This window comes from Sus scrofa, chromosome 2 (genome assembly GCF_054392235.1).
Source record: "Sus scrofa isolate SSC_HxYL_T2T_F1_AM1 chromosome 2, Sscrofa_HxYL_maternal_Yorkshire_Landrace_v2.0, whole genome shotgun sequence".
In the NCBI taxonomy this organism is placed as follows: Eukaryota; Metazoa; Chordata; class Mammalia; order Artiodactyla; family Suidae; genus Sus; species Sus scrofa.
The window spans coordinates 27,667,954-27,693,367 of NC_139384.1; the positions used below are offsets into that span (position 1 = coordinate 27,667,954).

Consider the following 25,414-nt stretch of genomic DNA (forward strand, 5'->3'; position numbering starts at 1 on the left):
AACCTCCAACTCCCTGATCATCTTATCTCTTCATACAGTCCCAGCCTTAGAAACATGGTCCTGTTTTCTTCAACTGTATCTGAAATCCTCTGCAATGACCTTTCTTAATTGTTCATTGTCTATCTCTGCCCACTAAAATGTAAGCCTAAGGGAGTTCCTGTTGAGGCTCAGTGGTTAACAAATCCAACTAGGAGTTCCCATGGTGGCTCAGTGGTTAACAAATCCGACTAGGAACCATGAGGTTGTGGGTTCGATCCCTGGCCTTGCTCAGTGGGTTAAGGGTCTGGTGTTGCCGTGAGCTGTGGTGTAGGTCGCAGACGCAGCTCGGATCCCACATTGATATGGCTCTGGCGTAGGCTGGCAGCTACAGCTCCAATTTGACTCCTAGCCTGGGAACCTCCATATGCCGCTGGAGCGGCCCAAGAAAAATGGCAAAAAGACAAAAAAAAAAACCAAAAAACAAATCCAACTAGGAACCATGAAGTTTTGGGTTCGATCCCTGGCCTTGCTCAGTGGGTTAAGTCTCTGGCGTTGCCGTGAGCTGTGGTGTAGGTCGTAGACACAGCTCAGATCTGGCATTGCTGTGGCTGTGGTGTAGGCCAGCGGCTACAGCTCTCGTTAGAGCCCTACCCTGGGAACCTCCATATGCTGCGGGTACAGCCCTAGAAAAGACAATCAATCAATCAATCAATCAATCAATAAATAAATAATATAAGCCTAAGGAAGATAGGGACCTTTCTGTCAGAAACTTACAGTTCCTGAAAGGGAAAATGTTCATTCCCCATCCCCAAGGTCATGTAACAATTAAGACTGGATGGTAGGCTGATCAACACAAGACCCAGGGAGCTCACTGTATGCTTAGCACTCTGCTGGGCAGGAAAACCAGAAGAGGAGCTGAGAAAGCTCTGACTACGAGAACAGAATTTATTCCCTGAAAACTTTTACTCACTCAAATGCATAATATTTTGCATATCTTTCAGCCAGCATTTACATATCTAAGAATTTATCCAAAAGAAATAATTAAGTATGTGGGCAAAGATTTCACTACAAAGCCAAAAATGTCTGATCTATTCCCTTGAAAATTTTTACTTACTCGAGGCCCTAAATTTTTACATATCTTTAAAACAGCATTTCCATGTACAAAAATGTATCCAAAGGCCATAAATAAGAAGGATGCAAAAATACAGTTACTGAAGTAATAATAATAAGGCCAAGTCATTACAAGGGGCCATGAGGCTACCAATGCCTCATCCGCCCCCACCTCCATACCCTTGACCTCAGCTCCTGCTCCTCTCACCCCTGCTCAAGTCACGCTGGTCACCCTGGCCTCCTCATTGTTCCCCACCAGGCCAGGCACTGCTGTCACTAGGCCTCTGCACTGGTCGCTCCCTTGGTCCCAAATGTTCTCCCTCAAGTCTCTCCAGGCTTAACTCACTCAAGTCCTTCCATTTCTCATTCAAATCTTTCCTTTCCAGGGAGGCCTAACCAGATCACCCTACGTAAAATTGCAACCCTATGCTCCTGCTACCAGCATTCATGATCCTCCACACTCTGCTCTCTTTCTTTTTCTTTCCCAGAGCAATGACTGTTTTCTAACACAGATATTTTTCCTATTCATAGCATTTCGTGTTTGTTGTCGATCTCCCCCTTATAGGATGTAAATTCCCTACAGGTAATGCTCTTTGTCTCTTTTGTTCACTTCTGTGAGCAGTACTGGGCACATACTGGGTGTTCAATAAGCATTAGCTGAATGAGTGAGGACGTGCAATAATTTAGCATCACTTATAGAAGTCAAAAATTGGAAATAATAATCGGAGAAAAAGGATGGTTAAATAACGGAATGTTCATACAATTGAATACAACAGTCATGAAAAGTATTAATAATAACCATAAAATAAATAATCATATTTGTTGACAGGGAAAGAGTTCATAGGATAATGCTATGTGAAAAAGCCAGTTAAAAAATGAGGATGTATGATATGATCACATTTTTGCAAAACAATAAATAAATTTGCTGAATATATAAATAAGTGAAACTGTTAGTTTAAGCCCTTACTATAATTCAGGTACCGTTATTTTATAAATAAATAAACATATATGTGTATTGTGGTTTTTGTAGGTATAATTATTTAATCCTAAGAGCAAGCCTATGAGGTAGAGGTTATTATATCCATCTTATAGATGATAAAACTAAAGCACATAGATGTTAAGTAACTTTTCTAAGATGACTTAGTTGGGAAGAAGCAGATCTCTGGTTCAAATCCTGGTTGTCACCAAAGTCCCATGTTAATAATTATACACATATATACAAATTAATCAAGAGAAATTTTCAGGGAGGATGTGTACACCCATAGTTATCTCCAAGAAACAAGAATATTTATATACATATATGCAAATTAATCAAGAGAAAATTTCAGGGAGGATGTGTACACCCATAGTTTATCTCCAAGAAACAAGATTATAGTTTCACTAACTGGATATACGTTTGTCTAAATGAGACAAATACCCAAAGTAACAATTAGCTGAACAAGCTGGAAATGTACTTCTCACTCATACAATAGTACATATACAGATAATTCAGGACTAATATGGTTGTTCTGCTTCACGAAGTCATCACAGAACCCAGGCTCCTTCCCTGTTTCTGCTCTGCCATTCCTAAGGCACCACCCTTCTCCATCCCCACACCGTCCCCTCTCTTATTAGTAAAGGCACGGTTTAAGCTAATATATTGAGGAGGCGCCAGAGCAGCTGAAACAGGTACTTCATTTCTCTTTCAAGTAACAGTTCAGGAGAGGTGGACAGACTGTTCCATGAGATGGATCCAGGTTTGTGGAGTGCTCTGCCATCCTCAGCACATGACTTCCACCCTTGAGTCTAAGGAATTGCTCTAAGAATTGCCAATTTCCAGCAGGGAACATGGAATAAACAGAGTTCGGGGCACGTTTCTTAAGGATAGGACCCAGAAATTACACATATCAGTTCCCTTCACTTCTTATTGGCACATCCTTAGTCAGATGGTTATACCCAACTGCAAGGGAGAACGGGAAATGTAAGCTTCATTCTGAGTGGCCATAGAGTAAATATTACTGCTATAGAAAGAGTATGTTTTTTGTTTTGCTGTGTCTGTATATATGCACGTGTATTGGTAGCACTCTGTATTCTCTAACATTCCTGTCATGAACAAAAATTGTATAGAGATGAAAAGCATTTTCTTCTAGCCCTCAATCCAGGGACAATAACTACATGCACCTCCATCCTTCTTAAGAAGTTTTTCCTAGAAATAATGAAGAAAAAAAAAATACATATATATACAATATTTTACATTTTTATTTTCTATATTTTAAATTCAAGTTTCCTTTGATACCTAAATTTGAGGTTCCTGGAGTTCCCATCATGGCGCAGTGGTTAATGAATCCGATTAGAAGCCATGAGGTTGCGGGTTCGATCCCTGCCCTTGCTCAGTGGGTTAAGGATCCGGCGTTGCCGTGAGCTGTGGTGTAGGTCGCAGACGTGGCTCGCCTCCTGTGGCATAGGCTGGCAGCTACAGCTCCGATTCGACCCCTAGCCTGGGAACCTCCACATGCCGCGGAAGCGGCCCAAGAAATGGCAAAAAGACAAAAAAAAAAAAAAAAAAAAAATTGAGGTCCCTCTTTTAAATCATAGTTACCCTAATCATAAAATTTTATGCTTGAGTAAATTTTTTAAACTTACCAAGTACCTTCATGTGTAAAATATTCTATATGATTTAAATTATATAAAATATATAATAATATAAAATTATTGGAGGGGCATTTCCTAGAAGTACATGCAATAAGATGCCTTCAAAGCCCAGGTGGTCTCCCTTGCCTGTGTACTTGCTAGTGGTAAAATACTCAAACACACAGTTCTTCTGGCAAGAGAAGTAGCCAGATTTCCCTGCGACAGGTAACTTTGGTCCACAGACACATGCGCTACAATCCTTCAGAACTGGGACGGAATATATGCTGAACCAAAGCCCACCCTAAGGAGGACTTCCCATCGTGGTACAGTGGTTAACGAATCCAACTAAGAACCATGAGGTTGCAGGTTCGATCCCTGGCCTTGCTCAGTGGGTTAAGGATCTGGCGTGGCCGTGAGCTGTGGTGTAGGTCACAGATGCAGCTCGGATCCCGTGTTGCTGTGGCTCTGGTGTAGGCCAGCAGCTATAGCTCTGATTCGACCCCTAGCCTGGGAACCTCCATATGCTGTGGGAGCGGCCCTAGAGATGTCAAAAAAACAAAAAGAAAGAAAGACAAAGCCCATCCTAAAATTCTGTAAGCTTTTACGTTCTACTCTCTGTATTAGTGATTACCACAATCACAGTAAAGTTATTCCTAGAACCTATCATGCTTTTTAAATAATATTAAATGATAACACTAAACAAAAAATTGTATTTAAAGTAAAATAACTGTTCTTACCCTTTGAGTGAAGAGTATGGACAAGCTAATGAAAGCAATGGAACTTATTCCTAGAGAAATGCAATATACAGAAAAAGTACAGAATCTCCCCATACCACTTCTTAATCTCATTCAGGTATATTTCTCAAAGCTGGCATGAAAGCCAAGGTTCCTGGGCTGCACACTAGAACTAGTAAATCAGAATTCGGGAACTGATCCCCAGGAACCTGCATTTTTATCAGCATCTCCGGGTGATCTTTTCATGTACTTAAGGTAAGAGTTCCAAGTAAAGATTCCATGGAAGAGAATCTAAATTTTTGGAATTAAAAAGAATCCCTCCCCCCCTTTTTTTTTTTGGTCACACCTGCAGCATGTGGAAGTTTCCTGGGCCAGGGATTGAACCCTTGCCACAGCAGGGACAACACCAAATCCTTAACCATTAGGCCACCAGGAACTCCTGGAACTAAAAAGAAGTTTCAGATACCTTATCTTTCTTTGTCAAAGCACATAAATACCTTTGGCTGAAGGTTATGTGCAGATATAGCATTTAGTCCATCCACCAGAGGCCAGTGCAGGATTATTCTCTGCACTACACGGTCTTACACTATACAATACACACAGTGCATAGACACTATACAACACTTCCTCTACACAGCTCATTCTAACTACTTCAAAGAATAGGTGTGGATAACTAACACTGTGGACACTATTCTACATTCTTGTATTGTATAATCAAAGTTTCTTTAAGATTTAACCTTGATGTTCCTCTTTTAAATCATAAATAGTCCCCATAGTCATAAAACTTCACACTTGAGTAAATCTTTAAACCTTACCAAGTGCTTTCATGTATATTTCATCTGATTCTCACCATAATCACATGAGATGCACTGAACAGACAGCATTATCCTGGATTTACAGATTCAGAGAGAATAATCGGCAGGCCTGCAGTCTAAAGAATTAATAAATGTCTATACTAGAATAGCATCCTTTCCATTACACTGGCCCTGCCCACAACAGAATAAGAAATACCAAATTCTTCATAAAACTAAATCCCACTAACCTAAGAAATCCCCCTCGCCCTGAGATCATGCCCTTCTGCCTGCCTACACAAGGATGCATCTCCTTAAGAAAGCCTTTTTACTCACACAGGTTGGAGAAAGTCGGAATAATGTTTTTTCTGTCTCCTTCATAAATAAATGCTTCTTAGAAGTTTTCAAACTTTATAAGGTAGAATAACCTCTTCTGTACAAATGTGTAATAATATAGGACTCGTGCATTGCCATTTGAGAACAATGCAAGAACAGACTTAAATTGTACATGTGTTTCACACTCCCTCATTTTTTTTTCAGAGTACTTGGAGACATCACTTGAATATATCTGAAAAAAAAAAAAAAAAGCTTGAAATAAAAAAAGAAGCAAAACTCTGAAAATCCACTGTTGTAATCATTCTTATTGCTTCCTTATTCACTCATATTAAGTCGTTAGTCAATCTAAAAATAAAACTCCAAAACCAAAGGCAATACTCTGCTTATTGTTTTATCAGCAGTATGGAAAGGGTAGTTAAGTACTGCCCTACCAACCAACCTGTAACTGCACAGTCTACAAACATAGCTTGCTATTGTGCCCTCACACATCTAGAGCATCTGACACACCAAGCACGCAGAATGAAATAAGAACAGCATATCAAAGTGGGGACTCTGTCTCATTCATCTTGTCTTCCCAGATTCTACCGCCATGTCTGAATTACAGCAGGAACATAGTCGATATAGAAATGACCTCAACATTAGCAAGAAGAACTGGATTGACAATACAATTAGCAACTAAACCTAATACCCAGAAATTAGATGGCTGGCTACAAGTGACATAAAGAATAATCTGGAGAAGGCGGTAAAAAAAAAAAAAAAAAAAAAAAAGCAGTTTTTGATTCACAATCCCTTTCTTCTAACTAGTGATTTGCACACTACAAAAATTAGTGCAAAGGCAAGCCAAGTCCAAAAAGCATGTGAAAATATCGTGGATCCTCACTGTGCTAAGGGAGCAGTGGGCTACAAGAAGAATGCGCTAACTGATGCACTTCTATCTTTCCTATTTGGAATAAATCCAAATGGGAAGAAACAAAGAAACCAAAAATCTCATATTAAACAAATTGTGGTTTGAGTTTTCACATAAGAAAGATATGAGTTTGGTTAAAATAAAGTTTCCTGTTTGTATCCCTCTGGGTTTAGCTGACCATTTCAAAGAAAATATCATTGTTCTATGGCTGAAGGAAAATTTTGCTAAAATCACCCAGATTTGAATAAGTGCCCATTCACCGAATCAAAGGACAGAGTCATAACCACCTCAGATTCAAGTCCGGGAACTTACCCTTTTCCATCAAATATAACAACATGTTGACAACAATGAGCAAAAATAATATCACAAGGAGAGACACATACAAAACAAATGTACATATACTTAATATTGTCTAAATTAGCTACATAAAGGTTGGTAATAACCATTTTAAGTTTCTTTGGTTATGAATAATTCTTTGCTGTGTTTTATAAATGTTCAAAATTTCATTTGCCTAAGTTCACCTCTCTAATTTATATTCACATATAAAATATACTATATAATAGGAGCTCCCTCGTGGCCTAGAAGTTTAGGATTCAGCAATGTCACTGTTATAGCTCAGGTTCAATCCCTGGCTCAGGAACGTCTTCATGCTGTGGGTGGGTGGGTGGGGAAACCAAACAAAAAACTATATAATAAATGTGTGTTGAAAAGCTATAAAGATAGAAAGAAAAGGATTCATTTATTTGGACATAAACCAAATTTTAAAACTCCTCATAATATCTTACTTTATTGAGAAATTACACTAGAAACAATACTTATTATAACACAATACTACATATTAAAAACACCGCTGAAAATAAAGTGAATGATTATAATTCAAAATGCTATAAATAGTTAAATACATTTTCTTTCCTTATCCAATTATACCTAAACCACAGCAGACACAGAAAACAAATGACTGTCTATGGACCAAATACTCATGTGTAGAATGAATATGAATTATAACAACAGCAGCTGAAGATTTATGCTAATATATCTAAACAAAATGGCTTGATCAGCTCAAAATCCATCATAATTTGAGGGGGGGGAGAATTTCCTTCTGCAACTGAACCAGCAGTTTTCTGTGTTTCATAATTTGTCAATTTGTTCCCTAAGTGTAGTGATTTAGTGATGACAAAAGAAATAGAGAAACAAATGAAAATTGCTTAATTACAGTTTGCAGATGTTCCCCCAAAGAGAAAGAACAGGTTAAACAGCTGATGCTGTTTCTTCCAGAGAACTCTGCAATAATAATTTATCCACTTCATTCAATATTTTTTTTTCTCCTTCAGTGATCTATGTGATATTTAATGTTACATTGTGGTAAAGAAGTCATATACAGATAGCTACTAAATTTATGACCAATATAAAACCATGAACTTTTTTTCTTCTCCTTTTATTCTTTTCAGCAATACCCCCCCCCCCAAAAAATCAATCCATCAATCAATAACACTGCTTCCTTATTCTTTCCCTTGGGATGCCAGATTAATTGGGTGGTTTTTTTTTTTAATTGCCTAATTGCTTTTATTAGCAAGTCCCCATATGATGCCGTCAACAAATTTCTCTTGAAGTTAACATCCCAGTGGTCTATGTCTTGCGTGAAAGCATGTTTAGGGCTACTTTCAATAGTGCACTTTACTGTTAAACTCAACATTTGCAAAAGTGCTTCCCGAGTTGCCTTTTTTTCTTAATGTGGCTAATGTAAAAAAGGAAACAGAAAGACACTGCAAATGGCCTGTGAACTAAAAACACCACTCAATATTCAGTAGGGAATTAAGTGACTGATAACAACAGTGCAGAAAATGTGGCTTAAGTGCCACCTGGAAGCATAAAGCTGGTCGGTTCGTTTCCAACTTCCGCTGGCAGGCAATCTGCCAGTTACAAGGGTATCAAAACAATGCTAAGCCTGCTGGTCTCTATCGAATACTCAACAGAAAACAACTGCAAAAGCCTACAAAGCAAGGATTATGTTTTGTTGTATTTTTCTTTTATGAGAGAAAGTTGTTCTTATACTCTACTAAAATTCCTTTTCAGCTCTGAAATTGGTAAAAGGGCCAGCTGCTTTCTATATTTTTCTCTGTGGTATTTTTCTGCAAGAGATTTTAAATTTGTTCTTTAGATGGGGAAGAAAAAGATTCTCTGTCCCCCTATGGAAGTTTAAAGATGCATTTCTAACATTCAAATTCAAAATAGCTTTGGGGACCAAAATGATACGTCAACTTTGGAAACATGTTATTTTATGGGCTGTCACCAGTTTCATTTTTAATTACATTTTTTAGAAGTTGTCAAGTGTGAGTGGTGATATTCCTTTGGCTGAACTGACAACTCAAAATTTATCAGTCCAGGAGTGTAAACCAAATCCTAGCCTAAGATGCTAAGCTCTTGACAGAACATACATTCGATAAGGGAAAAAAAGCAAAAGGCTCCTGAAACAAGAAATATGAACAAGTCAGCTTGGCCTTGGTGGGTCTCAGGATCTCCAAGCAAAACACTTGTGACTCATCTTTGACTCTCTTCTCCCTAGCCCACTGCCGGTCACCTGTTATCCAGGTTCTAACTCCCTCACTTGTAGCATCCCATTGGCCCTATTTCCTTTCCATCTCCTCCTCCACTGCCCTAGTGGAGTCCATACCCCCACATGCATATTTCTGCTCAGCCTCCTAGCTAAGCTAGTCTCCAGGACTCTAATTGCTTCTCTCCTTCTTTGCCTCTGTCTTTCAAAATCACTTGCACTGTGTGTGTGTGTGTGTGTGTGTGCATTGAAATTCTATTCTGACTCCCAATTTGCCAGTATATCAAACCCAAACGCAGAGCATCATGACACAGTCTCCTTTACGGGCTCTTCTTCCTATGCCTGGCCATTAAATGTAGATGTTCAATAGGGTTTGGTCTGATGCCCTCCTGTCTGTCTTTCTGCTAGTCTGTATTCTCTTATCCTCTTTTTGTTTCATTTATTCAACAAATATTTATTAAGCATCTACTTATTCTACATTACCAGGCAGTGCTTTAGACACTAGAAAAATAATGGTGAACAAAAACCCCAAGCAACCACCCCTCATGGAGTTTACACTCTGGAGAAGACAGAATAATTATATTTTGAGGTAGCACATCCATCCTATGGTTCATATTAACCACATGCCAGAGACTCCCAGATCTCGAGAATTGCCTGATGTTGTAAGGAAGGCAGAAAAGCAAAATGATTCTGGGTATAGGCTTTGGAGCCACAATGACTAGGCCCATAATCCAATTCCATCACTAACTAGTTATATGACCTTGGGCAAGTCTATTAGGGCTGCCATTACAAAATCCCACACTAGGTGGCTGAATCAAAACAAATTTATTTTCTCATACTTCTAGAGGCTAGAAGTCCAAGATCAAGGTGTTGGCAGGATGGATTCTCCTGTGGCCCCCTCACCTTGGCCTGCAGGTGGCTGCCTTCACACTGTGTCCTCTCATGGTCTTTTTCTCTGTGTTTAGGCTTATCTGGTGTGCCTCTCCTCTTATGAGGACATTGGTCAGATTGAATTAGAACCCCAGCCTTATGATCTCGTTTAATTTTAATCACCTCTTAAAAGGCCCTGCCTCCAAAGAGTCACCTTGCAAGGTAGGGCTGCATCAGATACATTTTGAGGGGACACAGCTTAGGCCATAATAGCAAGTTACTTAACCTTAAGCCTTGGGTTCCTCATCTGTAAGTTGAGAATAATAAAAAATTATAAAAATCAAAATGTAAAAAAGAAATTCACTAGGTTATAATAAAGATGAATTGAGATGATCCAGGTGCAATGCTAAGCATAATGCCCAGTACTTAATAAATGTTTGCTGCTTATTAATAAGATAAGGTCAGAGTCTCTCAGGATTATTAAGATTATCAAAACTTAAGAAAAACTGAAACCTAGTTAGAGGTTTTGAAACTAAGAAGAGTTTGGAACAATCAAAGACCAGACAACCACGAGATTATAAAGCCAGAGGCATGGCCATTTGTCCAGAACATTTAAACACACAATGTTCTACCTAAGGCGGAATTTAATGCAAGTATTAACAAGTATGAAGAGAGAAAGGGAGATTGAGTTGACAGGAATTGTTTTTTTTTTTTCCCAAAGATTTGTTGAAAGAACAATAAAATGCTAAAAGCACAATGTATGGGAAGTGAAATGAGAATGGCATAAAGAAAGAGAAACAAAATTAAACATCACAATCAGAAACAAAATCTTTGGTCTCAACCTAAGAAAATAGGTTAAAGTAGATAAATATGGCAGTGAGTCAAAATACGGCAGTGAGTCATTATGTGGTAATATAGAAACTGGTAAAAGTACTTGAGAAACTGGATCCTGGGTATTTTAAGAATGAAACGAGAATGGAAAACAAAGTCTTATATAAGAATTAATCATAAAATCACAGTAGATTCCTTTCAATTTCCAAAGCATTTTAAGCTAAAGTTGGTAAAATGGCCAACCTTAATGGAAATTAATCATTGAGCATGAAGACAAAATCAGAACAAAGATGATGATGATGATGTGTGTGTGTGTGTGTGTGTCTGAGTGCTTGAGAACACAACCTCTATGTTGATTATTTTTGAACCCTCCACCTCTAAAACAAGTAACTCAGACCATAACAAGGCACACAGAGTATTACTAAATGAAAAAATAAATGCATTAACAGAAAATCAAATATAAGTATTTACATCAGTGTTTTTATAACCTAAAAAGTGATAGAACGATGACAGATAAGGAGGAAGTATTTTTTCCCTTTAGAAAGATATTATAGAAAGGCCTATAAGTTAAATTCACAAAGAAACTGAAATACCAAAGATTGAAAGTGAGCCTCTCATCTTTATCCACAATAAGGTCAGAGAAATAATAATGTCTTCACTGATAAAGAACAAAGCCAAAATCTGCATGCTGATTTTCTAATACACATCTTACAATGCGGTCTTACTTTCTTAAACTGAAGACACTACTGATAGTTCAATTATAAACGTCTGCTTAAGACTCATATAATTAAAACTAATATGTCTCTTTAAACATTTTAATAAAACATTGGATTTATCATCAAATATGTACCATGATTAAAAAAAAAGAGCTGTTTAAAAACTGCAAAACATGATCAACATAAATGCACTGCAGTGAGAATTATGCTCCAATATTAACAGTTTCCAACTGTTTTCCAAGAGTCTGAAGCAGTAATGTGAATTTCTTCAATAAGGCTATAGTTTAATTTTTTCCAAAGAAATATTTTTAATAGGATTACTGACCCCTTTAACACTCTTAGAAAGAAAATGAATCCCATAAGCATTCTGGCATATAACTATTACAAAAATAAATAGAACAGTCAATCAGTGGAAATGGTAATGGACTCGAGAAACTAAACTTAGTAAGAAATGTACATAAGCATATGTGCTGATAACCACTTTAAGAGAGAAAAGATTCCTCTTCATATCAGCAAAATAACCACATATACCAAGACAAATGAAGGGCTGGAAAGAGGGAGAAAACTTTGAAGAAACACCTTTCACATCTTCCTTAAAACACAACTAACTACATTCACTTTGAACAATTCTGCTGGCTATCATTCAACTCTTAGACCTGATCCTAAGTCCTATTTGGTTTTTCAGAAGGTATTTAAATATTTTGGGGGTAGCGGGAGGACCCTTACTGATTTAAGACGTATTTTTGCATTCACAACTCTTTGTGCTTTAGGAGGAATTTTTTCAGGTCATTAGTTTATAATGTGAACTGGTGCCTAGGGATATTTTGAAAGGGAAAAAAAACGAGTGTGCTTGGAGATGCAGTTTATGTGACTTGCGTCATCATTTATTTCAGCTCAATTTGGGTCCTAAAACTGAGCTCAAAATGAAGTCACCACATCTGCAATAGTTTCTTTCTTGGCATGGAACGATCGATCGTACAGAAATCTGAAAACAGAATAGACTCCTTACTCCCAAAACAAAAACAGTATAGCCTCCTTAAAATATCTAAGCCCCTGTAAAAAGTTCTTACTCTTTCAGGGTACAAAAATAAAGTCAGCCTTACAAACAATTTCTAAAATAATTTGAATTACCAAAACGCCATTGACATACCCAAACACATTAATTCCGCCTATTTTACCCTTGTTTCCACACCCTACCCCACCCATTCACACTGCCATGTGTGGGTTCAAAAAACATGGAACTAAATCATTAGGCATGGAGAAAGCAAGCACCTTTCTAAACCCAAGATCATAGAACAAAAGATGATCTGGCCATTATCAAGATAAATCTGATGAACATATCATGCCAAAATACCAAAACGCCGGTCGTTCATAGCCCCAAGTTACCTAGATATTTCCTAAATTTTCTATTTCCCTTAAGTGTAAACAAAAGAGATAAAGATATTCCCACCACCCCACACAATAAAGGAAACAGATTAGAATCACTTTTCCTTTTCTTCATTATAACTACCCTTTTACATTTGTTCAGGCACATGAACTATGACTTCAAATCATGAGGCTAACATGACCTCAGAGATTATGAAACTCCCTGTCCTCAACCTTGGGTATTCATGAGAATCACCAGAGGCACTGAAAAAGAAACCAAAAAAAAAAAAAAAAAAAAATCCCAATTCCAAGGTCCCAGTGGGGCCTGGGTGTCAAGCTGCTCTAAAAGCCCTTCAGCTGAGTCCAAGGTGCATCTAGGCCTCTAGTCTCCCAAACGGGGATGCATGACCCAGGAAGGACCATGGCAGACAGCAAGCCAGTGGCAATCAGATGCAGAACAAATGCCTACAGGAGCCACCTGAGTGAAAAGAAGCAGGTCAGGTACACACACAATTTTAGAGTGTGTGAGAGCAAGAGAGCCTGTCAAAGTAGGCAGGTCCCGGGGCAAACGCTCCTGAACTCCAGCTGATGTTGCCATCAGTGAAACAAGAAGCAACAGATCTTCTCACTTAATCAGAAAAAAAAAAAAAAAAAAAGCAAATCAAAAATTTTATGTGAAGGAGTCCCATTGTGGTACAGCAGAAACGAACCCAACTAGTATCCGTGACGATGAGGGTTCGATCCCTGGCCTTGCTCAGTGGGTTAAGGATCCGGCACTGCCATGAGCTGTGGTGTAGGTCACAGATGTGGCTCAGATCCCACATTGCTGTGGCTGTGGTGCAGGCCAGTAGCTACAGCTCCGATGGGACCCCTAGCCTGGGAACCTCCATATGCAGCAGGTGTGGCCCTAAAAAAGACAAAAAGACAAAAGAAAATAAATAAATAATAAATAAATAAATAAAACCAAAAAACACTTATGTAAAATTTCTCAACTTTTAAATGTTGGCTCAATAAAACAGTAACAATACTGTACGGGACAACCAAATACGTAACAAAACACAGCAGAGGTTAGGCCCTTGGGGCTTCAGTTATCACTTCTAATCTAAAGGTTGTTCCCATTCCACAGAAACTGTACCATCATCATCACAATAGCAACAATAATAATGTCTAGCCTTCGTTGTGTATTTATGTGCTAGCTTCTATGCTAAAGGTTTTACATGGATTATCTCAATTAACCATCAACCTTTAAGCTACTACTATGATTCCCCCTTCACCCAGTGAACCCTGCCCCAGGCCAGAAAGTGGCGATGCCAGAATCCAAATGTGTGCAGTGGGACTACATACCCTATACTATGCTGTATTTCTTAGATGTCTTAAATACGCTTTTTGGGGGGGAAGGGGACAAGCCCACAGCATATAAAAGTTCTAAGGCCAGGGATTGAACCCATGCCATGGCAGTGAACTAAGCCGCAGCAGGGACAATGCTGGATGCTTAACCCACTGTGCCACAAGGGGAAGTCCCTAAATATGCTTTTAAAAACCTCCACTCTTTGGAGTTCCCGTCGTGGCTCAGTGGTTAGCGAATCCGATTAGGAACCATGAGGTTGTGGGTTCGATCCCTGGCCTTGCTCAGTGGGTTAAAAGATCCGGTGTTGCCGTGAGCTGTGGTGTAGGTCACAGATGCGGCTCAGATCCAGCATTGCTTTGGCTCTGTCATAGGCCAGTGGCTATGGCTTCAATTTGACCCCTAGCCTGGGAACCTCCATATGCCTTGAGAGCAGCCCAAGAAATGGCAAAAAAAAAAAAAAAACCCTCCACTCTTTGCACTTGTGTTTCTTCAAAAATAAGATGAAGGGATTATATTAATAATGATTTCTCAGGTTCTTTTTAGTTCTCAAATTCAATGACTCTGATTCCATAATACAACTCTTGGTTGGATAAACATATTGGTATTTACATGCATCAGTTGCAAATGCCCTGATGACAATTACCTGATCAAAGAAATGGAATGAATGAATGCTCATTCAATAGGCTTTCTGAAAAGACAGCAAAGACATAAAATTATAAAGAAATTCTTTATCTCTACTGCCATAAAAAGTTTTCTTCTCCATTTTACCTTTTGAAAGATGAGTGAAACTGCTCAGAAATTCTTCATAGGTTTGCTCATGACAATTAACAAACTTATCCAAGACTTCTTCAATTAACTGATCTTCATCCATTGTCTCCAATTCTGTTATCTGGACAGGCATTCCTATTTAGGAGGCCACTTTATCTACAAGACAAAGACAAACATGAGCTACAGAGTTGTGCAGTACTGACCTCTCCTGAAAATACTCTAGGTGGAAAAATTCTACGGTCCCCAAAGGACAAATCAAGGTAGTTACCAGGTCAGTGAACAATTTTACTTTTGCTTCAGTTTCCCCATTACCGTCTTTTTTTTTTTTCTTTTCTTTTTTTTTTTTTTTTTTGTCTTTTTGCCTTTTCTAGGGCCCCTCCCATGGCATATGGAGGTTCCCAGGTCAGGGGTCGAATCGGAGCTGTAGCCACCGGCCTACACCACAACCGCAGCAACGCCAGATCCGAGCCACGTCTGCGACCTATACCACAGCTCACAGCAACACCGGATCCTTAACCCACTGAGCAAGGCCAGGGATCGAACCCACAACCTCATGGTTCCTAGTCGGATTCGTTAACCACTGAGCCACGGCAGGAACTCCCCCATCTTCTTAATTCACAGGACTATCACCACACAGTTACACTAATAGAAATCCAAACTCTTTCAAGGCGAGATGAACATCTAAGGTTATGTCAACCAACCATCCATCCAATGACAATAATAGTAGCTAATACTTATTGGTTACTTATTTAGTACCCACTAGGTACCAGGTGTTCTGAGCACTTCTATGTTAACTTCATAACAATTCTAGATCAGATCACAGAGCCAGTAGGTAGAAGTGCTAGTTCTAGAAGTCTGATTCTAGAACCCATGCCCTTAATTACTTCACTATGTTTCTCTGTTCACTGCATGACATATGTAACCCCCCCCCCACACACACACACACACTACTATACTATTGCTGTCAAACACCTGACATGTCTGTGCTTTAACACATCCAGTAACTGAGAACTCTGAACGTTCCCAAGAAGGCTTTGGACAGTTTTATTAAAGCCGCTTTCTAAAATTGAGTCTAAATCTGTTCCCCTGTACCTTATCCCAACTGGTGCCTGAGCCCCTGGATGGGACAGGATAATTTTCATCCTTTTTATACATAATATTCTTTCAAATAGTTGAACAAGCCTATATGGTCCTTTCTCAATCTTCTCATTTCATTCACTTAAATTTCTTTTTCAAAACCCAGTTCAGAATTCAGCTTCTCTCTGAAGGCTTTCGCTCTCCATCTCCCATCGCTACAGGAAGAGAAAATCTTAATTTCTCTGTGCTGCCTCTCTATACTGGGTCTATTTATCACATCGTGCTGGAAATAGCTGTGTACATTTCTGACTCCTCTATCAGACTTGGAATCCATAAAAGGCAGGGTCCATATCTTTTCAGAGCTCAAGATGTGGGATAGAGCTGGAAGTCCCTTGGTCTTAAGTTAAAATTACTCACCTGAGCAGGTACTACAGTGAAATATTGCTGAAAGTTGGCTAAACACTCAACTAAATTTGCCCAATCACTGTACCTTATATGACACGGCTTCAAGTCCCCTCACCTCCTAATCAATATACCGGGAAAAGATTTCACACTGCCTGCATCCCTTTAAAATATGCCATGAAGGAGTTCCTATTGTGCCACAGCAGAAGCGAATCCAACCAGTATCCGTGAGGATGTGAGTTCAATCCCTGGCTTCGCTCAGTGGGTAGGGGATCTGGCATTGCCGTGAGCTGTGGTGCAGGTCGCAGATACCACTCGGACCTGGTGTTGCTGTGGCATAGGCCAGCAGCTGTAGCTCTGATTCACCTGGGAACTTCCATATACCATGATTGCAGCCCTAAAAAAGCAAAGATAATAAAATAAAATAAACTAAGCCATGAAGAAATGAGTACAAGTCTCCAGATATGGTCTGGAGACAGTGAGATCTGACTAACTCTCACATTCTGAATAGTGCACTCCTGCTGTATACCTGAAGATCACGTTCACAGGCTAGTGGTCCCTTCACATTGTCAGTTCATCAACTGCTTCACTAACTAATGCCTGTCAGCTAAGACACAATGCCTCAATCCTGGCAGAGTCCAAACTTTGTTTTTAGTTGTGATACTTCATCTTGCTACATTTCATTCATTCTGTGCAAAATATGATTCTTACATAGTTTTGAGAAAAATGACTCTCTACAGAAAGCAGAATAATTACAGCCTAAGTAGTAGTGGAACTCATGGGGAATAACAAAAAAAAAAAAAAATAATAATAATACTGCACAGCAGGAAGAGAAAACACCACGTTTTTCTATTTTCACAACAGTGAAAATCTGGTGTCCGTTTTTAACTTTACTTGGTATTTACCAAAAATCTATCAGGAAAAAAAAAAAAAAAAACAAATGTTTTCATAAGATGATACCCACACACATTTAGTGGCAAAACCTAGCCTGAATGAACATGAAAGTGTTGAGGGCTTTTATTTGCTCCATATGAACAGTGTAACCACTCATACATCTCCCTGAAAAAATACTAATGGGCTTGCTTTTGAGGTGCTTTCCCAGACCCCACTGGGGATTTTCTGTAGCATGTAGCATTTTCCCTGACGACCTTTCTAAACCCCCCAAAAAATTCTGAATTCTGAAACACATCTGACCTCAGGGGTTTTAAATAGGAATTGTGAAGCTTCACGTACCTCCCAAGATTGCCATGAGGATGAGACAAGAGGCCTTAAGAAATGTGAGCCATGGAGTTCCCGTTGTGGCGCAGTGGTTAACGAATCCAACTAGGAACCATGAGGTTTCGGGTTTGATCCCTGGTGTTCCTTGCTCAGTGGGTTAAGGATCCGGCATTGCCGTGAGCTGTGGTGTAGGTCGCAGACGTGGCTCGGATCCCGCGTTGCTGTGGCTCTGGCACAGGCCAGCGGCTGCAGCTCCAATTAGACCCCTAGCCTGGGAACCTCCCAGGAAGTGGCCCTAGAAAAGACAAAAAAAAAAAAAAAAAAAGGAAATGTGAGCCATGATGATGATGATGATGATGATGACGGTGATGGATCAGTGTTAGAATTCTGCCCTTGTCTACATAAAGATCTGTTTTGACTATGACCCCTCTGACCTTGAAGGTACTGATGTTACCTACAGATCATTCAAGAGAATTTGTGAGGCATTACAGCCCTAGATAAAACATAATATTGTAGAAGTTCAAGTGAAAATCAAAGTGCAGCTATATGCCAAATCAAAATGAAGAAACTGTTTCAAGCTATTAGTATCCGAAAATTAGATATAGGAAAAAGCATCAGTTACAGTTTATGCAAATGTACCTGTAACACTGCCAGGCTTCAGCAAGCCAAAGTTTAATATATCACGCTCGGAGCAGCTAGATAATAAATAACAATAAATTCAAAGGTGACTATTATTTCACTATCAGTAGGACATGTACTTAATTACAAGTATGTCGATGTCAACCTGCTTTTCCAAAAGTGGACCCCAGCAAAATTCCAACACTGTATTACATCAACCTCTTTCTCAAACCATCTCAAGTAATCTACTTCAGCAAGCAAATCCCAAAGAGAAGCAGCCAGGTTGTATTTCATGTCGCTGTAAGAGTCTTCTCGCAGATGCTTTAAGAGTAACAGCAGAAATTCCTTTAAACTTTCTCTAAAATTCTCAAACTGGTATATTTCGAGCATTTTTAGCCTTAACACATCTCAGTTTTACTAAAGGCAGATAATTAAGAGGCTGTGCACAGCACAAACTCAAAATCTTTCAAGGCCTTTCATTTGATTCATGTGGTTATCACAATACAGAGGAGGTTATATTTTTGTTGACTTTTTAAAGACTTCTGGAAAATCCAGATTTACAAACTCATTACGCACAGAGTTTAACAAATACCTACCCAGCTTCAAATTTAGAACCCTCCTTATCTATAAAAATATGAACGACCTCATGTTAAAAGTCCCCAGAGACTGACTGAGCAGATAATCATTTACCAGACAGTCAAGTGGTTTATGCAAATCCTAGCGGTTTTCTAGAAGGAAGCAATGCTTTTTCAGTTACCTTTCACATACGTTTGTGTTCTTGTCATGAAGTATTTTTCTAAAAGAGAAAAAAGGAAGAGAGAGAGACACTTGCCTGGATAGCAGGATCCTTTATTTCAGTCTGGTTTTTGTTTTAAGGCTTAAAACTCCACATAAAAGACCCAGAGCATATTATGATGATAGGTAAATGTGTACAAATGTCTACTGGTAAATCGTTAACACTTGACAATCACACCCTCCAGTAAGAAACACTGGGAGGAGGTATTGCTCTACCTGGACGACTAAACTTCACTCGGAGACCAAACAGTGCTCTTCTGACCAAGTGACTGACAGCTGGCAAGACAATCACACAGCCCTCCTGGAATCTTGTTTTCTCCTATCAAATAACAAAACTAACAACCGCCCAAGCCAGTTAGTGTCATGTGCTCTCTGAAAGGACAAGTAACTGGATGAGGCCGGTACTGAACCCAAGTTAAGCTGCTCATGGCTTGGAAGGTCAATACTCGAGAGACAAGTGTCAGCAGAAAAGGAAAAGCTGCTTTATTCAGAAGACCAGCAACCTGCGAAGATGGTGGACTCCTGTCCTAAGGCCATCTCCAAGTCAATGGTTAAGAGGCGAAGGTTGGAAAGGAGCGCTTCAGGGTGCCCAGGTAGGGGGCTACTTGCACAACAGCACAGACAGCTCCAATGACCAGCTCGAAACTGGACATGTGGTGGTCTAGTTAATGTCATCCTCATTGTTTCAGAGGCAGTTCATCTTCCATTCAGGATCTTTCCATTCTCATGTCCTTGAGGTTAGTTTCTGGGATTTTTGCCTTTTTTTTTTTTTTTAAGGGCCGCATCTGTGGTATATGGAAGTTCCCAGGCTAGGGGTCCAATTGGAGCTGCAGCTGCCAGCCTACACCACAGCCACAGCAACGTGGCATCCAACCTGTGTCTGCAAACTGCAACACAGCTAACAGCAACCCTGGATCTTTAACCCACCGAGCGAGGCCAGGCAGGAATCGAAACTGCATCCTCATGGATACTAGTGGGGTTTGTCACCACTATGCCACAATGGGAACTCCAGTTGCTGGGATTCTTAAGCAAGCAAAATGAGTTCTCTGCTCTCAGTCATAATTTAAATAGCTCTAAGGGGGACTTCCCGTCATGGCGCAGTGGTTGGTGAGTCTGACTAGGAACCATGAGGCTGCAAGTTCGATCCCTGGCCTTGCTCAGTGGGTTGAGGAGCCGGCGTTGCCGTGAGCTGTGGTGTAAGTCGAAGACGAGGCTCGGATCCTGAGTTGCTGTGGCTCTGGCATAGGCCGGTGGCTACAGCTCCAATTGGACCCCTAGCCTGGGAACCTCCATATGCTGCAGGTGCAGCCCTAGAAAAAGTAAATAAATAAATAAATAAATAATAGCTCTAAGGGTCAGCAGGAAAGGAAAATGCACTCGAGTTTGAAGATCTGTGCTGCCCAAGGTGAAGCAGCTTATGCTGTGGCTACAATTCCCCACGGTCAAGCCATCATTCTATGGAATAGGGCAAAGTTTCTGTCTGTTGTAACTTTTCTCTAGGGGAGAGCAAAAGCAATGGTTGAGACATTTTATTATTTACTTAGAGCCTTCCTGATGGTTTAGGAGTTTTGGAGTTTTTCATTGACCCTTCCCCATGTCATCAGTTTCAGGTCCGTCTGGAGCTGGCTGAAGCCACAAGACATTATCTTAACAGTTTGGGGTCATAAATCAAGGCATTAGTTTAAGCTAACGATCACAGAAAAGATTATGTTGGGCTTGTTTTTGCTTTGTTTCTGCATTCCCTCACTTCCCTAGATAGTAGCTGTTTGAAGCTGCTCTTTGGAGCTTAGGGAAGGTCTAGGAGTCTCAAGTCTTTTTATAAACAAAAGGTATGCAGAGGACATTGGAGGTAGTTGGGGCGGGGAGGAGGAGGGTCCTGTCCCAGGAAAGCCTCATAGGGTCTTGCTTGGTTACAGACATTATTACAGTATATGGTGTGTGGAATTATCACCACTGATTTAGCACTTCTTCATGCTTATCTTCAGATCCCTGCTTAATGCCACTTAGCTAAACAAAGCCCAGCTTTAAGGAACACTCTGCCTGGAGCTCGTCTCCTCTCAAAGTGCATAACCTGCCTTTTAACAGTATAGAGAGATGTATGTCTGGAGAAAAGTTTTGTTTTTTTTTTTTTCTGTGAGGTTTACCACTGATACTTAAATGTAATAAATAATAACACACTTTTAAAGAGTTGTGCAGGGGCTATCAAAGCCTACTTTCTCAAATTCTCATAATTCTGCTCAATAAGAAGCTCCTGCTGTGGTGAAAGATAAAATGGGATATGTTAAAAATAATTCACCTAGCCTGAGGAATGAAACCATCAACCTTGGTACTTCACAGGCGAGGTCTCCTTTTGTACTTTGGGAAATGGACATATCTCAAAAGACCAAGTGACACTGTAAGGCTACAGATTTATTTATATGACAGAAGAGATCCCATATAAACTGATTTATTCTGCCTTGACTGAACAACTATTTTGCATCCTATAATATTTTGTATGTCACTTAGATCATATTAAGAAAAGAGAATGAAATCCAATGATAAAAACTGCCACCGATTCTTAGTGTTGAGAGAAACCTACAGTTCATCTAGTCCCATCACAAAGAACACATGAATGAATCTGGGAAAGAAAATTCAGGTGAGGTTTATGTCAACTAATGAGCAGTATACTGTGGTTCTCATATGATAAACAAGTAATGAGATGCCCTTGATTATGATTTTTAAGGCATACATGAAGTCATCAGGCAATTAAGCAAAAAGCACCATCCATGTCTCCAATTATATTCTGTACCCCATTAACATACAAAACACCTTGGGGCAAAGCACAGATGCGCACACACATACACACACACATGAACACACATATATACCACTGTTTTAGACACCAACAAATACAAACGAGAAAACAAAACAAAAGGGGAAGAAAGGCATAAAGACAAAACATCTTACAAAACAGAAAAAGCTCAAAACTCTAATGGTTTTTTTCAGGATGAGATAAAAACATACAATTCTAGCATCAAAGAAGAAGTACCCAGCACTTCAAGTTATAAGCTTCTCCCAACAAGCCTCTTCTTACTTAAAAGGCAAAAAATCCTCCATCGTCACCAAAACAACTGACAATAGAAGCACTGAGTCACCTATGTAAATTCCCCTATGTGCAAATCTGCAGTGAATATTAAAGGAAGCATTTGGTGGGAAGTAGGGGAGGCTTGGGGATGACTGTTGACTATGAAGCTTTAGAAGAGAGAAGTTCTGTTCTGTCATCCATGCAGAGGTCTTAGAAGTAGGCATGTCTTTGCCATACTTTTTTCCTAACAAAAATCTCACCTTAAGAAAGAGAAGGAGACACCTATTGTAAAAACTTGCATCTAATTTTAAAAATCTGGGCTCAATATATGCTTACCATGAACACAGATATCACAAAGGTTGCTATAATAGAAACAGACCTAGTCTCTTCTCTAAAGAGGACGGTAACCTACGTATTCTATACAAGACTCCACTTTTCTGACAGGAATGACTCTGATAACCTGCTTCATGATTATTTTTGGAATTGAGTGAAAGGATCTTAAAATGATGGGTACAATAGGGATAAGAACATTAAAAGCTTATAAAGGCAAAATTATGAATTTTATAAAGGAAGCAAGAAAAAAATAGACGATGTTTAGACAAGGCAAACAGTTATTAGACTTGATACCAAAAACACGAGCCATAAGAGGAAAAACTGATAAATTAGCCCCCATCAAAATTAAAAACTTTGTTCTGTGAAACATTCTCTTAAGATGATGGAAAAAGTACAGATTGGGAGAAAACATTTATAAATCAGATATCCAGTAAAGGACTAGCAAAGAAAATACATGAAGAACTCTCAAAACTCAAAGAAAAAAATCCCATTAAAAAAAGGACAAAAGATATTGACAAACATTTCACCATATATAAATGGCAAATAATCACATGAAAAGATATTCAACACCATTATCCATTAGCGAAATGCAAACTAAAACCATAATAAGATACCATTACACAGTTATCAGAATGGCCAAAATGAAAAACTGTTATAGCACCAAATGCTGGCAACAACGCAGAGAAACTAGATTATTCATATATTGCTAGTAGCAATGAAAAATGATTCAGCAACTCGAGAAAATAGTTTGGCGATTACTTTCAAAATTACAAAAAATGGACTTCCCATAGGAACTAAACCTTGCACTACTGGGCATTTATCCCAGAGAAATGAAGACTTTTGTCATGTTCAAAACTGGTACACAAATGTTCACAGTACCTTTATTTGTAATAGCCCCAAACTGGAAAATATCAAAATGTCCTTTAATGGTTAAACAAGCTGTGGTATATCCATACCATGGAATTCCCACTCAGAAATAAAAAGGAAGAAACTACTGACTCCTACAGTAACTTTGATGATCCTGGAAGAAACTGTGCTATGTGGGAAAAAAAAAAGTCAGTCTCAATAGACTACATATATACTGCATGATTCCATTTATTTAACATTCATGAAATAATCACAGAGATGGAAAACAGATTGCTGGTTGCTGGAGTTAGGGAAGACGGAGGGGACGGGATGGTTTTAAAGAGGTTGTGTGTCTTGCAGCAGTGGTACAGCTAAGTGTCTTGATTGTGATGGTGGTTAGGCAAGGCTAAACGTGTGATACAGTCAAGCTACACACACGCATACACACAAAGGAGTGTGTATATAACTGGTGAAATCTGAATGTGCTCTGTGGATTGTACCGATATCTATTTCCCAGTTTTCCTGTTATAACACAGTCATACAAGATGTAAACAAGGGTGGACCAAAGGTGCACAGGATCTCCCTGTACATGTCTTTGCAGCTTTATGCAAGTCTAGCCTATGAATCTATAATTATTTCAAAATTAAAAGTTTTTAAAGGGGATGGGGAGCAAGAGAAGAAGGCAAGCCAGGAGTTCCCACTGTGGATCAGTGGTTAATGAACCCGACTGGTATCCACAAGGATGCGAGGTTCAGTCCCTGTCCTTGCTCAGTGAGTAAGGATCCGGTGTTGCCATGAGCTGTGGTGTACGCTGCAGACTCAGCTTGGATCCCTCGTTGCTGTGGCTGTGGTGAAGGCCAGCAGCTGCAGCTCCAACTGGACCCCTAGCCTGGGAACTTCCATATGCCTTCAGTGCAGCCCTAAAAAGACAAAAGACAAAGAAAAAGGAAGAAGAGAGGCAAGCCAATTAAGGCAAAAGAAACTTAGCAAAAGAAAATTATCACTAAAAGTCTACAAGAATGTTAAAACTCAAGTGTGTTGATTTTTTTCCTCCTGCAGAAAGCTCTGGGGGATGGGAATAATACTAATCTATAAAATGACATGTTTAAGCAGAAACTTCCCTCTTGAAAAATTTGCTTCCCTTTCCTGATCATCCATCCAAGCTACTGTAATGAGGTTTCTTGAGGCTATCATTCATTAAGCCTTGCTGTTCATCAGCAGATTGTATAAAATCAATTTTATTTCCCCAAAATATACCCTTTCTCCAAGCTGTTTAAGTCAATCTAGAAATGTCTCCACTGACTCACTGAGGCAGGTCAACTGAGTATTAGACTGTTTTCAATTACACAGTTATTAATTCCATTAAACAAAAATGCAAACAGTTAAGCCTTCAAAACTTCCTCTTCCCACTCACTCCCTGTTTCTTTAAAAAGCAAATTACTAAGTGGACATAGAAGCTGAAGGATATAGTCATAGGACGAATTTCAGAAAATCCATTGTTTTTGAAATCAGGAATATTACCTCTTCACTGCCATTTTTGTTTCTTTATCTGCTTTTGTGAAAAATTTAAGAGTTGTGTATAATCACAAGTAAATACCCTAACTTCACTCCCTAACAAAACTCCTATAAGCATATAAACTGACCTCTAGGCTAGTATATTTTATCAAGAAAAATGGACAATATACATATTTCAATCTTACTCAAAACTGATCTAGCCTTAAAAATGGGATCAACTACAACAACGATTTACAGACACTAACAGTGAGTGTGTCAGTGAGCATTTTTTCAAAGCCCCGGTAAAGCTGTGAAGCCATAAAGCAGTAGAGTTTCTAAGTCAACTTTATAGCTCTATAATCATGCAATAAGATTTCAATCATAAAAGATTTATTAGGTCAATTGTAATCCCACCTTCGCATGTGAAGCAATGTCCCATTAATGCGCATTTTATCTATACTGCATAACAACTGTGGCACAAAGGCATCCACTCTTAATTAAACTTGTCCCCTTCTCCCCAGCTTCTGGGCCTGCTGGCCAGGTGCACAGCACACAGCACTTTCCCAAAACCAGAAAGCTTGCTTTAAAACAACACCTGCACAGCCAGTTAGGAGCAGGTGTGGACGAACCAAACGAAATCAACTCTGCTTG

General features: G+C 39.3%; 1 protein-coding gene across 1 annotated transcript in view; it reads right to left on the bottom strand.

Moving 5' to 3' along the window:
- Positions 1-25,414, bottom strand: part of IFTAP (intraflagellar transport associated protein) — a 77,900-nt gene that overhangs the window by 42,771 nt on the left and 9,715 nt on the right. The window contains 1 exon segment of the mRNA XM_021083175.2: positions 14,917-15,072. Coding sequence (XP_020938834.2) covers positions 14,917-15,049 — 133 coding nt within the window. The 5' untranslated portion in view covers positions 15,050-15,072.